General features: G+C 37.9%; 1 protein-coding gene across 2 annotated transcripts in view; it reads left to right on the top strand.

Annotated features, from left to right (window-relative positions):
* The first annotated feature begins 8,213 nt into the window (after positions 1-8,213).
* The window catches only part of LOC149842762 (uncharacterized), a 147,565-nt gene continuing 137,953 nt past the window's right edge, over positions 8,214-17,825 (top strand). Inside the window, exon 1 of one of the 2 annotated variants that reach the window (XM_089999410.1) lies at positions 8,214-8,330. In XM_089999410.1, coding sequence (XP_089855536.1) covers positions 8,251-8,330 — 80 coding nt within the window. In that variant the 5' untranslated portion in view covers positions 8,214-8,250. The remainder of the gene's footprint in view (positions 8,331-17,825) is intronic. The other variant, XM_089999411.1, reaches the window with a different exon arrangement.

The following is a 17,825-nucleotide window of genomic DNA, read 5'->3' as shown; positions in this document are numbered from 1 at the left end:
CTTTCGTACCCCCAAAGAGCACTCTGAGGTCCCTAAAAGATCCTTCAAAAGGCTCTTTAAGCCCCTCAGAGAGCCCTTAATCAAACCTGGCATAGTGGTGGAATCTCCCTGAAACCATGGCCGAGAGGTGAACCACTTAGTTGGGTTCAAGGGCACAATAGTGCACACAGAGTTTTAGTATATTCATGGTTCTCCAAAGTCGCAAGTCCAGGATTCCTACCCTAAAAAAGGGACATCGAAGAAGCGTAAATTACATTGTTCCCTTCTTTTATCTTTTTATTATTTCAATATCTTTATTTTGCAAATCAACATGCAAAATCAATAACACACATTTCACAAATCAACATGTGAAACTCATTAGGAGATCATAGCCTGTGGCTACATAGAACAGTGTGTAACGCCCCAAAATTTTTAACCCAAATTTATGTGATTTTTTTTATAACAGCAAAAAGAATAACTCATATAGGGTTAAGCATTTCAAAACATTACATTTGAGAGAAAACTCAACACAGGTATTTCATTTCATTATGATATGAACATTTAAATTACCATAAACCCAAGGAATCAATGGAACAGTAAATCAACAATCTCGATCCAATGCCTCATCCCGTAACCGCTCATAAGTCTACTCGTTTACCTGAAAATGGTAAAAATTATAGGAATTAGACTACCACGTCTAAGTAGGACAACTGTAACTTTTAATGCAGGTATATCATGAATCTAGCATGTGATGTGGGTGTTAAAGGTGATTATCGACATATGTCTAAACAAGTAAGCAGTTTATGCCACAGAAACCAACATTCATATACATGAACATGTAAATAGTTGTCCAACAACCATAACTGAGCAGGTAAAGCATTGTGTGCAACATTAATAAGCAAGTGAATGCGTATTGCAACAGTCATAACAATAACCTGTACAACTCTTAGATAATTCTTCAACTACCTCATATCTACATATTTTACAATTTTATATCGTCACAAGCTCAGAATATAAAGCATGTTAAAGAACATAAACATATCTCTCTAGTATTTTCACTCACTGTGATACCTAACTGCTCTAAAATTGTGTTTAAATTATCTTACCAGCCGCGGGTACGCACGGGCACAGGTGATCATCTCAGAAGAGAACGTTCGGGGGTATATTATTCAAGAGTATTTTATTAACCCGAACATTCTAACTGAGACTAAATCCTCAAAGGAGCGACCAATAGCCGAGAAAATCTCCCAAGGGCTCAACTCAAGACAGGATGCATCCCTAACTTCTGCAAAACACATGTAACTACCACCTAGGACACATAGGTAGTCCTGGTCCCTAACTCCGAGGATGGGGACCAACGAGCCGCTTCACGCTCGAAACACAACACAAGTCCTCGAAGTTTTGTACCACCTACCCTCTCCAAGGTAAGCCTTAAAAACTGGTTTCATTAGTAAATCATTTTCTCGAAGTTCAGAGCATTTCCCAACTTTCTTCTACTGCAATAGCAGTAGATCCCAACCTTAGTCATTTTACCAAGGTGTATAAACAATCCCATCATTTTTCATATTGATTTCATAACTCACTCAAAGTACTTCGGTGCTTTTAAACCAGTCAAGCACACAACCATTGAGTTTAAGTTCTCTTGTCATGTCTACTTTCCATTGTACATAATTTATCAGCCTCAAGTACCTGCATTGGGTACCTATATGTTATGTAAACCCAGTAATTCATTTGAGAATAATACCATGTAATTATAATGGTGTTATAACCACTTTATACACATATCAGTCTTATGCATAGTTAGATAGTAAACCCCATGAACACTTAATCTGTTTCTAAGCAGGCTGTTGATGAGCAATATATGATACATTTCAGCCAAATCAATGATAACAATAACAATATATGGTGCTGGGTAGTTTATATATATATATATCCATGATTGTGCACAGCTGAATATTTATTTGAATAGCCAGAAACATATTAAATAACAAGTTGAGATGCAGCCTAGCATGTGTTTGAGTGCCCACGAAATGACCAACCATACTGACATCAAGTTACTATGCAGTTTCTCATGATCACTGAGTATTCTCACAATAGGCAACAACATCAGATCCATGTGCAAATTCATATTAAACAACATACCCTCTTTAACCAAATTTTGAAATCAAAAGAAATGTAGTACCACATGCATTTGACTGTCCAGTATAAGGTGCAGTTAAGTACAACAAATTTTAGGAAATATCGATAAAAATTCTAATACCACTGTATCAGACAATACACGATCCGTAATCATTCATACAAAAAATAAGATGGAATCTGATAACTACTCAGACATGTGCATATCCTCATTCCATCCATGAACTGGAGCAGTTTCTACGTACAATTAACATCAACTGACACAATCGGCTGTCAATAATTAACATAAGGATGCTCTTGTTTGTCAGAATGCAACTGACACATTCGACTAACAGTAAAGAACTTAATATGCTTATGTACATTTTAAAAGAAACAGATATAAGATAAAAAAAAACAGGGCTCTAACATAATATGATGTGTTCACCAAATGAAATTAGATATATACGGCTAACAGTAAAGAACATAAGCATCCTTATGTACAGTTAAAAGAAATGGATGCAAGATCAGAAACAAGGATTTAACAAGATAAACCCCTTTCCCCAAACGAGGTGAGTAGCTATTGCCGAGTTAGGGTTTATCAAGAAACCCCCAACCGATTGGATTTGAAAATTTCTGGTTTAGCAAGAAAAATCCTTTGTTTACTGATTTGGCACCAGTCGAATTCATACATTTCAATCAGGCATTCCCTTTTTTGCAGTGATATAAATCGAACATTAAATCAGACATTCTATTTAGTAGCAATAGAGAACAAACATTCGATCAGACACTCCCCCTTCACAATGGAAATCCGAAAACCCCAAATCATAGATTTGGGGTTTTCGGATTAAGGTTGATAAACCCCCCCCATTCTTGACTGTCAAGATCTCCCATTGACAGTCAAAATCCCCAAATCGAACGATTTGGAGTTTCCTAAAAGCCTTTCCTAAATTAAGAACTTGAAACCCCCAAATCCAAGAAATTGGGGTTCTCGGTTTTGGGCTAACAATGGCCTTAATCGTTCGAAGGTGTTCCCTTGACCAACCCAAGCACACCCAAACCCACTCAATAACCCACAAGAAAAGTTACCGATCCTACCTTTTTTCGGCAACTGGAGGAGGTTGCTGCAGCGAGAGAAGGTTTTCTTGCATCGGTTCCTCACTTGCCGTGAGAAGGAGGTCGTCGGCGACATTGGTTGCTGGCGGCAGCAGGTGGTCGGCTTCCTCCAGCGTCGGTGCTTCTGCCAGCAAGCGCAGGATCGCCGCCGACGAGGATAAGGGCTTCAACGAGGTGGGAGGGAAGAGCCGAGAGGAGGAAGAGAGATGAGAGGTGAGACCTGCTTTTCCCCCCTTTTAACGAGAGAAGACCCGCAATTACGCGCCCCTCTTGAATTTCTTGTTTTGCAAGAATCGTGCCCTAGGCACAATTCTTGAATCCTGTTATTAATCATAACGCAGACGGGTCTGGGTCTGAACCGTGACCCGCAATGCCAGATCCACTCTAACCTGGATCCGGGTCGGCTTTATAGTGTTGGATCCATCCTAACATGGATCCGGGTCAACCTAAAATGAGAGATCCAAATGGATCCGAGTTGATTCTCTGATGCTGGATCCACAAGGAACGTGGGTCCGGGTCTGAAGTGGATGGTGGATCCACAGGTTGGACCTATTTGGGTCCAACCCCAATTACCCAAATCTTTTATTATATATATTCTTTTGGATCCGATAAGGGATCTTGGACCCAAAATGCCAAAAAATTCTCAAAAATTTGGGTTATTACACAGTGCAATTAGGATAATAATATCAAGTTTGATTTTTGCCGTGTATAAACAATTAAACAAAGAGCAACACATGCTCAAGGCTCACACGAACTACGATGATCCATTTTTTATCATCTATGCATCCATATGAAAAAATCATGAATAACATGCCACTTATGTATTCATTTTACATGCTTTACAATGCATATTCACATATGCTAAAGAATGATGTGCAGGAACAACAAAACTATTATGCATGTGTTCATATAATCATGCCATTTACATGCTTTTATTAATGAATAATCTCAACTAAACATGGAATCACTTATGCAATTATGCACGTGCCAAAACACTTAAATTTTAGGTTTGCACATGCACATAAAGTAGCTTCACCTTGATCACGCATAGCATATCTAGTCTAAGCAAGTAAAATTTTTCATTCTTTTGCATGCATAAGGCTAGGTCTAATACAAATAGCAACTCGGGAAATTAACATGCATAACTGAATTTTTGTTCCAGATTCACACAAGCACATAGAAGGAGCATAAACTGAAAATTTACATATACTAATTTGACCCTCACTTATGCATAAGCTGAACATACAACCACATACGAAATCTGAATGTTTTTCACACAAGCAACTCAAACATTTCGTTCAAAAATACATGACAATATATATATATATATTGTTTGGCCAATCGAACTGAACTGACCTATTCGGCTGGGCCTGATAGGCCCATCACCTGTCCAACCGAACTTGGTTCGGCTGGGCCTGAGAGGTTATGCTGTCGCCCAGCTAAACCTGGTTCAGCTGGGTCAGGGCCTATGCAAGTCTACCAAGGCCTGGCAGACCAGCCGAATCTAATTCGGTTGGGCTACCAATCAACCCAATCAAAACCTTTAAAAAAAACTTCTCTCTTTTTTTTTTCAAGTGCCTGCCCAGCCGACTGCACGACTGGGCTAGGTGGCCCGACAGGACCTAGCAGGTTAGGTCAGCCGAACAGGGTTTGGCTGGTAAGACAACCAACCCCCTCTACAAATTTTTTTTTTCGATCGGATATGCTTAAGTATGTAGATTCAAAATCAAGCATATATATGCATATCCACATTCAAGAATATATGCATGTTCAGATTTGCACAGACTCATAAACCAATAAACATGCTTATGCAAATTTTTAGTTAGGTATGCATGTAAAAATAGATTTATTTGCAAGAATACATGCATATGCTTATATATTGTTTTGCATTCAGCTTTCACATTAATCTAATATGAAATAGTTTGCCATGGAGCATGCATCTAAGCATACTGTTTTAGCAACACAAAATATTTTTTTTTCAAGAGTTTAAATGCACAAAACTTGGGCCAGATTTGTGCATGTTTCAAGCATGGCAAATCTGTCATGATTTAGGGTTTCACAATATATAATAAAGTACATATACAAATATATGTATTGATATATGCATTTTTCCCAAAATAAACCCTGGAAAGGGAAACTCGTTAATCTCAATCTATGCATATTAGAGTAAATATCTAGATTTACTCTTTTCTCATGGATTTCCACTAAAACCTTGCCTGAAAATCCAATCCATGCTTTTTTTCTCATTCACATCAAGAGAGCAAACCCATACCTTTTTTTTGTAGTTAGAGAAAAATATGAAAATCGATGGAGGATGGTTCGTTCTCCTCTGTGTTCTCCTTCCTCTTCCTCCTCTTCTTTCTCTCTCTTTCTCTTTCTTATTCTCTCTTATTTTTTTTGAGCTATAAATAGGTGAAAAAGGGGGGTAACACCCCCTCTTATCCATCCAGCCCTTCTAGAGAGAGCTGGAGGATAATCCCTAATTGAGACTCTCTCACTCACTCTTCTTTTCAAAAAATTTAAACTTTTTTTTATTTGACTTTTTCAGGTTTCTATTTTAAAAAATCTTTCTTACTTTTTGTAACTCTTCTAATTCCTTATCTCACAGCAACTTAAGGACTCTTCTAAGGAATTCAATTAGTTGATTAAAATAGAATTAATTAAAATTAATTAAAATTAATTAATTAATGATTAATAATTAAACATTAAGAAACTTTCAGAGGGTACCTTATTGCTCTGAGAGTCCTTTTAACTCTAGTTAACTTCAATCTAAATATAAAAATTGAATTTAAAGATGTAATTTCATTGGGTATGAGTTTTGGATCTGATTTGAATCCAAGATCCAAACCCCAACTAAATCCTAGGCTGGATTAATTCTTAATTAATATGGGTCATAGATGGAGTCTAGATCCATATTAATTTCGATCAAAAGTATTGGATTCAATTCGATCCAAATCTAGACTCAGTCTTTCGAGATAGTCTTTTTAAAAAAAAATTGCTATTTTCGGGCCAACTATAACCCAAATTTTAAAAAGTAAAATATCATTATACTCAGAATTTCAAAACGCATCCAACGATATATAACTCGAATTTCGCTTCTAAAATTCATTCAAATTTAACCAAAATTTTGCTCGAATTTTGCTTGAATTTAAAGGTTGAAAATAAAATTGTTTATCACTTTTCGATTGGCTCATCTAGACCTTGTCGATGAAACCAGGGCCAAGCCTAGACTCAAAGAACATTGGCTAAAAATTTGAGGTTCTATCATTTTTTCTTCTATACTTAGCCTAATTTTTGAAAATCTCAAATTTATCTAAGTGTGAAAATGCACAATTTTACAGTTTGGTCCCAAATTCGGAAAATCAAAATTCTATTGACTTGTCTTCAGTGGGATGCTTTCGTTTGAACAAACTTGGAGATGAGTGATCTTTGATGCCAATTAGCATCCTTCCTGTATCTCCAAGTCCAAATGTTGTTGGTCAACTATGCTAGTAGCGGCTAAAATCCTTCTCTAGATGGATCATTGGAAGGAAGTGAATCCAACTGACCCTGGATGTCAGAAAGGTGCTCTCCCAATCATGGATGCCGTTATAAACTTTGTTTCCTTGTTTTCCTTGACTTTTTAAGTGACCACACAATAATCTTCAATTTTTGGCTAATCTAAAAAGGTTAGAATTTCAAGTGCACTCCCTATTCACAGATAAATCCATGCACACCAAAACTTACTCCCTATATATGTATATGTATTTATCATTGCTAAAGATGCAAACTGGTTACGTCCAGGATGGAGGTTTTACAAACCTATAAATGAAGGTCCACTCCAACCCTGCTCATGCAAGAAATACTGCCTTCCTGGCACCCGGGCCAAACCTCTGTTTACATCATATAAAAAAGACTTTAACCACTAAATCCTAAATGCTAGAACCCTAGACTTTAATCCTACACACAACCTATGTCACAAGCCCTTAATAATGAACCCTAAATCCTAAACCCTAAACCCTAAACCCCAGAGAGTTAATCACCAAAACCTTATACCCTGAACCCTAAAACACTAAAGCCCGGTATCCTCAACCTTAAATCCTAATGCTCTGTCCAAATTCTTCACCCTAAACCTAAAAACTATAGCCCTAAATGCAAAATCCTAATACCTTATTTCCAAACCCTAAAAGCCTAAAAGGTAAAACAGAGAAAAGGTTGAAGATGATGATACGTTACATTTCATGTGTAACATTATATTTGGATATTTCTTTGTAGGAAAGGATGATACACTTGTTTTAGTGCACATGATTGTGAAATCTCCCAAAAATTGGAAAAATTCACAAAAATCTATTATGCAGTTTGGACGTTTCGAAGTTAATAAAAACCTAAACGTAAAGATAACTCTGTATACTCTTCGACGACATTTGCAAATCGGATAAAGAATGTTTCAAACTATGTCAAACATTGGTAGTATCATTAATTAATTTTGTTATATCATTAAAATAATAAATATGGTTGTGTCTATATCTTTGACAACATTGAAATTGAAGGGGAGCATGTATTTTCCTTTTGTCAACGACTGGGAAACCTAACGGAGTGTCGGACCGATTCAAGTATGCTTGTACCCATTACCCACTATGCATTGACCCTTTATTGGGCAGCAAAACCCTAGACACTGACTCCATATCCTCTAGAAAGGTGCGCTCATTGGTTTTAGATGAATCAAACATGGGATATGATGTCACGATTTTTTTTTTGACAGGGGATGGAACTAGTGAGAATTATATTGCATAATTGGGAATTATAAGGATTTTGTCATTAACGGCATATTTTTAGCAACTTAAAAGCCAGGACTGCCCTGTACAAGTACAACTAAGACAAACCAAATACCGTCATCATCAAAGGCTTTATGGCGATTACCTAAAATTACCCCAACCAAAGGGGAAGGAAGCAACATGCCCAAAAACTACGGCGGTAAACGTGGTTTTATCGTTTAACTGGACGACCAAAGACACCCGCACGCGCGCGCGCAAGACACCCACGGTGAGGGAGGAGGAGACAGGGATGGAGTCTGAGCCGGATGTCCAGAGCGCAATATCCAACGCCATGCGCCTTCGCTTGCCGGACTTCAGGGAGCAAGCTGAGTAAGTCACTGGCGAGTTCCCTCCGCTCATTCGCCGTCTCTCTCTCTCTCACCTCTCTTTATTAGTGAAATTTTGTTCCGACGGGCTCCCGTTGGAATTTCCCGCTGTTTAGTTTTTCTTTGTTCTTTCTTCTTTATTTTGGTCTCTTTTGTTGTGCTTCGTCGGCCTAGCGTTTTCCTGGTTCCCGTACACCGCTTTGGCCGGCTCCTGAGGGGGGGTCTCCTTCGGGAGTTTCGGTTCAGAAGCGGTCGGCCCTTTCCTTTTTCTATGATCCGATAGTTGACCGATTTCCTGCTGAACTTCATGTCATTTCGATTTACCCGCGATGTTTAAATCGTCAGCACACGACCGAATTAGAAGAAGCTAAAAGAAACTTCCTTATCCCTTCCTTCCCAGGCTTGGCAGTTGGTCGCACTCCACTAGCAACAATAAACTCATCCTTTCCGATTGATATGGCACGCCCGTATATACATCAGACAAGGGGCTAAGAATATACCCGAACACTATCAATGCGATCAAATAGTATCTTCGGTTGTCAGTGGCCATCCCTCTTGGGCATTAACACCGACAAATGTGGAGCTTTGGTCTGCTGCCTACTTCTTTGTCTTATGGTCTTCAATCTGCCTCCAGCTGAATATTTGATCATCTAGTCCCGAACTTGGAAGGCAGATCACATGCAGTGTCCCAGTCAAGCACATGATTACCATCATTTTCATCAACATACTATTGTTATCGTCTTGATCATAAGTGTGAAATGCATTCGTAGTGGTTTTTCGACAGTCCTTTCATCTTATTGTTATGTGAATTTGTATCTTTTGTTCTCCCTGCAGCTTAATCATTGTTACATTACAAAGTGCTCCAACTGTAATGGACACTATTTAAAATTTGTGGATGGCGTTGTAACATAAAAGCATATGAACTCTTCTTGCGCGTCCAGCACAAGGCATGACATAACAGGAACACTAACCAGAAAATTTCCACCCCCCGACCTTAGTTATGCCTTGCCTGTATGTTTGCCAGCTGTACTGGACACTGTTGATTTTTGTTGGTGGCAGTGTAACTCAAAGCATATGGACTCTTCTTGTATGTAACACAAGTCATGACTCAACAGAAACACTAACGCTAAAATCGAGGAAGATTATTATTAATAATTTTGACTTTGAAGGTTGACGTTATAACTCGTGTGTGTTGCTAAGTTCACTATGCTCACCAAGTATCCTTTATTCTATTTTGTCACTTTTATTTTTATTTTTTTCCATAACAGAGTTGGGGGAATTAGGGCTCCCTGCCTTTTACAAACAGCTTTTAACCAATGTCCCATCACATGGTGACTTGCACAAACTGCTCCTACCAGATGATCGGAGCCCCCATTGGTATTTAGGCACTTAGTTGACGAATGACTTTGAAACTCCACTAGCATGCACCGTGAATCAACCATTCTTTCTACTGTAATAGTCTCTTTATGTGTAAAAGGACAAGAAAAATGCTTGTTGAATATATTGAACGACGAGCACTGCTACTTGCTCCCTCTCGCTTCAGAATGAATAAGAACTAATGGAGGTCACCTTCTTTTACCACAGCAGCATCTTTCAATACAGCAGCTGGAATGTAGAAGTTATCTACTTCAATGAATTGAACATGAATCAAGTTTTTGTCTCCTAGAAAAAATGGTACAACACTTTAATATAGTTTTCTACCATAATGAATTAAATGCAAAACAAGATGTTGACTTAGAAAAACTGGAAAACACTACCTATAACTGGAAATCTCTAGGTTAATAAAAATACCTAAGCTATTGCATTAGGAATTTGTTGTTTCTTTTTAGGGGTATAAAAGTAACTTTTACTTGTGCAAACTATTGCTAAACTACTATTCATTACCTTTTGAAAATCTTGTTGACTTGTGCTTTTTCTCTCCAAAAAGCCCCTAATATCCCATATAAGTAACATCATAAATTTAAAAAATGTCACTACCTTGAGGGTTTGTTGGCAATTTAAGTGTATTGACACTCCTAACTTTAAACTGAAAGGTTAAGCTTAACCAACATAATGATGATGTTGATGATAATAACAATAAATCAACATGACCTGATCAAGTCATGAGTCAATCACAACTGAGCGAAGACATGTGTCTCAGTGTTTTTGAAATTGCTATCATGCCAAGGAGTCACCACTATACTAGTAGTTCGAACTTGGATACAAATGAGACTTTTATTTGGATTCAGATCATTGGTTCATTCACTCCTTGCATCAGAATGGTGTAGAAAATTTCTTATAAAGTGCTCTTTTTGTGCTTAAATGTGATGGCTTGCTTGGATTCTATTAGTTGAGGATGAAGTGATACATGGAAAAATAGGTTCAATGAGGAGGACAATGGTATACTTGTGTTGTGACAAGTCCATCTACTTGAGGATGCCCAAATGATCATTTAACTCTTCACATGGTCAAAAAGAGGTGAAATTTGGAAAATCCAAATGCATGCTATCTTTGTAAGGGCTTCTACTCGTGAAAAAGGTGTCATAGAAATTTGATAATTTTATTATATATAATTATATTTTTCATGAATCTCTAAATAAGGGGCTTTTGAAAATTTAAAGTTCAAAAATCTAGATTTTTCTACACTGTCCAACACTCTTGGATTCAAATTGGTCCTTAAGAATGAAACAAAGTCACCTAACATTTTGCTTACTACATTTAGTCACCTGGTTTTATGGTTTATGTTTCAAAGACATGTTTGGTCCTTAAATCATTCAATTGACCTTTATTTAGGCAAACAAAAGTAGATAAATGCTTGGATTGTATGATTTTCTTAACAAAAGATGATAAGATGGCATATCATCGTTTCTTTTATAAGAAAAGGGCGAAAAATGCCATTTTATGCATCATATATATAATGCATTTAAATGGAGCAATCCGAATGGTCAGTGTATTTTTTTAAATAGCTGATAAATTAAGAGGTTTTTGTAAATTACTGAATGAAATAACATCGTTATTAGGACTCCATACATTTTTGGGACAAGAAAACTCTCATGCAATAATTAAAAACTTTAGGTGGATCGTAGTGATGAAAAATGATAATTTACTGCATTTATGTGGCACATGTGTTGTTGATTGATCTTTATATAAGGACATTCTTGGTTCTAAAGGGATGTTTAGGGTCAAGTCTGAAGCATTTGAAATGCAAAGTTCACTTATTTGCTCAAGGATATGTATTGTATTATAATAAAGTATTCAATCCTTTGTTATTTATGATAACTAATAGTATGTATATATATGTTTGCATATATATATTTATGTGTGTGTGTGAAGAGTCCATATCGTCGCACACCCAGTTTTCTTGTTACAATGCAACCTACCTGATAAGCAAAAAGTAATACTTCTCATAGTGTTGATGGATAAGTCCTCCCTTTCACCCAATTTGAGATAATCCTAACCAACCGGTTTCTCTAGTCCATGTTGCAAGTATTGTAGCGTATCATACAATAGCTATGATACATATCATGTATTTAAGAAAAATGATACGTTACATACTCGTATCATGATACAAGTGTGTATCTTGTGCATCTAGGATATATTATTCAATACATTGCCCCTGTTCCGGACTGCCATGTTTTCACCTTTTTGTTTCTAATATATATACCTCTTTGGCACTCTCCAGTGCTTGTATATGGCCTTTTGGCTTAAGAACTCTGTGTATCGGGCCCTTCTCTCCCCTTCTCTATGTACTTTTCTTACAAGTTACTATAAAGAAGTTTTATGCATCCTTGCCTCCTTGCTCTCTTTGTGTACTCTTGCTTTCGCTCATGAATGTGTCTTGCGATTTTTTCTGTGCGCTTAAAAGGCCTGCCTTTAGTGTTTGTGACTACCTGAAGCTACATCGCGGGGCCTTCGCTTCTAAGCCCATGACAAGTTGGTACTAGAGCTTTGTCGACGTTCTGATTGACAATGGCATAGAAGAAACATATCATGACTCGTTTAGGTAGTATGCTTCCTCCTGAAGAAGAGTTCATGGCTGATGATCATGTATCAACTATTGCGTATGTTGTCGAGCTTACTGCGACAATGACCAATGTGGAAAAGTTGGTTAATGGGACTTGTGCTGCTTTTACGGATCTCAACCTGGAGATCAAGACTGCAATAGAGGGGGTCGACTCTTTGGAAAGTCTTGCCACTAGATTTGGGGATTCGATGGATGACCTTGTCACCAAGTTTGATGATTTGCTAGGACGGTTCAACATCATGGCTGCAAAAATGGATGTTGTCCTACGAAAGAATAATCAGTTGGAGTGACAGTTGAGGATTGTCCCAACTAGTGGAGCTGCAACACATGTGGATAGGTCACATATTAATCTACCTTAGCCTGCAAAGTATAAGGGCAATCAGAACTTAAGAGTCTTTGAGAACTTTATTTACCAAATAGAGCAGTATCTTAATGCTGCTAGGGTGGAGGAAGATACAGATAGGCTGCGCATCGCAATGATGTACTTTGCGAATGAAGAGACTCTTTGATGGAGACATTGTTTAGGCAACATTCGTCGTGGGTTTGTCGTGGTAGACTCATGAGAGGACCCTAAGAAAGAGCTACATGACTTTTTTTTGCCAAAAAATGAAGAAAGATTGGCCCACGATAGGTTGCTAGCATTGAAAGAGACATGGTCAGTTCATGACTATGTCAAAGGCATTCACCTCGGTGATGTTGAACATCGAGGACATGGGCGATGCAAATTGGTTGTTCTACTTCAGTCATGGATTGCAGGGTAGGCAACCACAAAACTCATTCGGCATGATCTTCTAACTCTTGCTGCGATGCTTGCTGTTCCGGAAAAGCTTGCCGAGCTCTATAGGCACAACATGACATTTCAAGGTAGGCAACATGAAAATGACTGTAATAATAATAATCGAAGTAATGAAAATAGGCAAAGTGCTAGCCGTGGGAACCAACAGATTCAGGGCCGACAAGATGGCCAAAATAATAATAACAATAATCAGAACATAAATAACTTTCAAGGGGTCAACTTGTAATGAAATATGCGGAAAAGAAATATATGTCCTACAATGGACATTCACACATAGAAATCAAAGAACAAGTCCAAAAGAGGACATACACAAAAGCCAATAATGGCTAGAAAGCATAAAATCTTATAAATGCACAAAAGGGCTTGAAGAAGCCACACCTTACAAAGGGGGAGACCCCACTTATTTATAGGCAAGAGAGGAGTGAGGGAGAGTTAGAGAAAAGCAAGAGAGAGGGACCATTGGGAGTCCCAACAAGGAGTCGTTGGGCTCCCAACGGTCACAATTGTGACCGTTGGGGGCCCAACGACTCTTTGTTGGGCCCCCCAATGGCTGTGCATTAAATGCACAAAAAGAAATAAAAAAAGACAAAAAAGAAAAAGGAAAAAATAGAAAAAGAAAAAGGAAAAAAAGAAGAAAAGGAAAAAGTCTAAAATGCCCCTATTGGGCGAGATTACAAAACTACCCCTTATCGGGTAGTGAATGAGAACTATATTTATATATATATATATATATATATATATATAAATATAGGTATTACATATATTTTAACACCCTCCCTCAAGCTTTACGGGGATACAACGGAAAGCTTGTTGAGAAGAAACATGAAACGAGGAGCAGCAAGAGCTTTGGTGAAAAAGTCCGCCAACTGGTACTCGGATGTGACATAGGGCAATGCTATGGTTCCTTTTAGGTATTCATCTCGAACATAGTGGCAATCCATCTCAATGTGTTTAGTACGCTCATGGAAGGTGTGGTTGCTGGCAATATAGATAGCACTCTTGTGATCGCAACACATCTTCGAAGGAATTGAGATGACGATGCCCATATCACAGAGGAGACTTCTAAGCCACACAAGCTCCATGGTTGTAGTGGCCATTGCACGATATTCCGCTTCAGTTGAGGACAATGATACTTTATGCTGCTTCTTGCATCTCCAAGAAATCATAGAGTCACCTAGGAAAACACAAAAACCAGTGGTTGAGACTCTATCATTGGGATTTCCTCCCCAATCAGCATCTGTATAAGCAATTAAATCAAAGGATGATGAAGAGGAAAGAAAAACTCCCTTAGTTATGGTGTTTTTAATATATCTGACAATTCTTAAGACTGCACTCATGTGCACAGTTGTAGGTGCATGGTGAAACTGACTGACGGAGTGAACTGCATGAGCTATGTCTGGCCGAGTGATGGATAAGTATGTCAGAGACCCAACGAGTTGACGGTAGGGAGTAGGATTCTCAAGAAGTGTCCCATCTTCCAGTCTCAGCTTTGCATTGATAACCTCAGGGGTTTCTGTCTTCTTATCATCCGAAATTCCAGACTTGGCACAGAGGTCAGCAGCAAGTTTCATCTGAGAGAGGATGTACCCTCGAGGTGAATATGCAACTTCAATACCTAGAAAATATCTTAAGAAACCAAGGTCAGACATGTCAAAATTTTCTTTTAAAATTTTCTTAATATCATGGATTCCTTGCTCATCACTTCCAGTGATGATCATATCATCAACATATAGTAGTAGAATAACTACAGAGGACCCTGCACTTTTCACAAATAACGCAGTGTCAGTATAACATGAACGAAAATTTAAGCTAGTCATTACAGTACTAAATCTGTCATGCCAAGCTTTCGGAGCTTGTTTTAACCCATATAGTGCCTTTTTTAGTTTAAGAATTTTGTTTTCACCAATGGATACTCCTGGTGGAGGATCCATATAGACCTCTTCACTTAGTTTGCCATTAAGAAATGCGTTCTTAACATCCAATTGATAGATAGGCCATTTTTTAACGGATGCAACCGCAATAAGAGTCCTAACACTAGTCATTCTAGCTACGGAAGCAAAGGTTTCTTCATAGTCTATTCCGTACTCTTGAGCATATCCTTTGGCTACCAACCTAGCTTTATAACGTTCTAATGACCCATCACTTTTAGTTTTAATTTTGAAGATCCATCTATATCCAATAGACTTCTTTCCAGTGGGTAATGAGGTTATTTCCCAAGTTTTAGCCTTTTCAAGGGCACTAAGTTCAAGTTTCATGGCTTCAACCCATTGAGGAATGTTTTTGGCTTCATTATAGTGTGACGGTTCATGATAAGAGTGTAATGCAATTAGGCATGCCCTATATTTAGGTGTTAGGGACTCATAGGAAACAAACCTATTAGGAGGATTGGAGATCCGGCTAGATCTCCTTAAAGAGGTTTCTTCTATGTTGGAATTTTGAGAATATTTTTCTAAAGCGCTAATAGGAGTTTCTTGACCACGCCTAGCATAGGTTTGAATGGACCTATTTTCAACATCATTACTTGCATTTTCAACATTACTAAGAGGAGTATCCTCTAAATCATTAGGAACATCCTCTTCGTGAGGAATCACATCTTCTTGAGAGAGAAGATCAAATAAGAAAGCATATTCGCTTTCATCAATATCTTTATTTTTCTCAAAACCGTTCTCATTTTCTAAAAATGTAACATCTTTTGATACATATAGTTTGTTGCTTTTGGGATCGAAGCACCTAAAACCCTTTTGATTTTCTCCGTATCCTAAGAACACACATTCGATAGCCTTGGGAGATAACTTATCTCTTTTATGTGTAAGGACAAAGCACTTACACCCAAAAATTCTTAATCTATTAAAATCGGGTGTTCTTTCAAAAAGTTTTTCATATGGAGATATATTTTGTAGGGATGAGGATATCATTCTATTTATCAAATAAGTGGAGGTTAAGGCGGCTTCGGCCCAATAGCATTTTGGAATTTCTTTGGAAATAAGAAGAGTCCTAGTGGTTTCCAAGATGTGTCTATGCTTTCTTTCGGCTAGACCGTTTTGTTGGGGAGTCCTAGGACATGACCTTTGATGACAAATTCCATTGGTTTCCAAATATTCTTGAAATTCATTTGATAGATATTCTCCACCGGAGTCGGATCGAAGAATGGAGATATTAGTTGAAAATTGATTTTTGACAATCATATGAATTTTTTTAAAGAAGTTAAAAACTTCGGATTTTAAATTGAGAAAATAGATCCACACATATCGAGTGAAATCATCAATGAAAGTTACATAATATGAGTATCCTCCTTTTGATATGACCGGAGAAGGACCCCAAACATCCGAATGAACTAATTCAAAGGGTCTTTTTGACACAAATGTTCTTTTTGGAAATGGGGTGGATTTCATTTTTCCAAAAATACAACTCTTGCAAACAAAATGTTTCTCATTACAAAATTTCTTTCCAAAGGGAAAGGAGTACATTTTTGAGAAGCTTGGATGTCCAAGTCTTTGATGCCAAGTTTCTATATTTTTATCTTGGACATGATTACAAAATGAGTTAGTAGGAAGTTTCAAGTGGGTCATGTAGTAGAGATCTCCCCTCCTATGGCCTTGCCCAATCCGCTTCCCAGACTGGAGATCCTGTATAGAACAATCCTTGGTTGAGAAGGAGATTTCACATCCATGATCACATATTTGGGAGACCGATAAAAGATTTAAATTAAGTTGAGGTACTACTCTTACATTTGGCACAAAAAAATCTTTTGAAAAATCTAAGGTTCCAAAACTTTTAACTTGTAAAGAGGTACCATCGGCGGTGGAAACAAAGGAATTTTTGGAGTTTCTACATACATTGGATAGTCCATTTTCAATAGGGGTCATATGAAAAGATGCTCCAGAGTCAAGGATCCAAGAAGGCGTACCTGGAGGAGAAGAAGAGGCAATGGCGGCTCCCGAAGTTGATGGCGACTTGAGTAGAATTTGTAGTGCTTCGGATAGTTGAGCAAGGGAGAAGGACTCTTTCCCTTTCATTGTCTCCTCCTTCTTTTGTGGGATTTCTTCAATAATAGCAACTTTACCTTTTGGAGGTTCATTTATCTTTGGACAATTAGGTCTTATATGACCCGGTTCTTGACAATGATGGCAAATGGCTTTCCTATAATTGCCATTATAGTTATTTTGCCTCCCAAAGTGTGGAGGCTTATATGCTTTCATATGATTGCCGGGTTTAGACACGGCAAGAACTTCATCTCCTCCTTTAATCATGCCAAGACGTGTTTCTTCTTGGCATATTTCGGCTATGGCATCTTCCAATGGAAGTGGTTTGGATCTATGAAGGAGGGAGGACCTAACTTGTTCATATTCGGGCTTAAGCCCATGTAAAAATTGGAAAAAGTGTTCTTTCTCCATTTGTTCTCTCCTCATTTCAACATCTTCACTTGATACCCATTTGGGTTCAAGAAGGGATAGCTCATCCCACAAAGGGCCAAGAGTACTATAGTAATCTCTTACACTCATTTCACCTTGCTTAATGGTACGAATTTTTTCTTGGATGAAGAATTGACGAGCAAGGTCTTTTTGGGTATACATACCTTTCATAAAGAACCATGCTTCATTTGCTAGGCGGAATTTAGCAATGTTGGCGCAAATCTTTAACTCCACGTTGTTCATGAACCATGCAAGAATTTTTGCATGCTTACTTTCCCAATCTTCTAC

Source organism: Nuphar pumila, chromosome 3 (assembly GCF_984573655.1).
Source record: "Nuphar pumila chromosome 3, dmNupPumi1.hap1.1, whole genome shotgun sequence".
Taxonomy (NCBI): Eukaryota; Viridiplantae; Streptophyta; class Magnoliopsida; order Nymphaeales; family Nymphaeaceae; genus Nuphar; species Nuphar pumila.
This window is presented reverse-complemented; position numbering and strand designations above follow the sequence as displayed.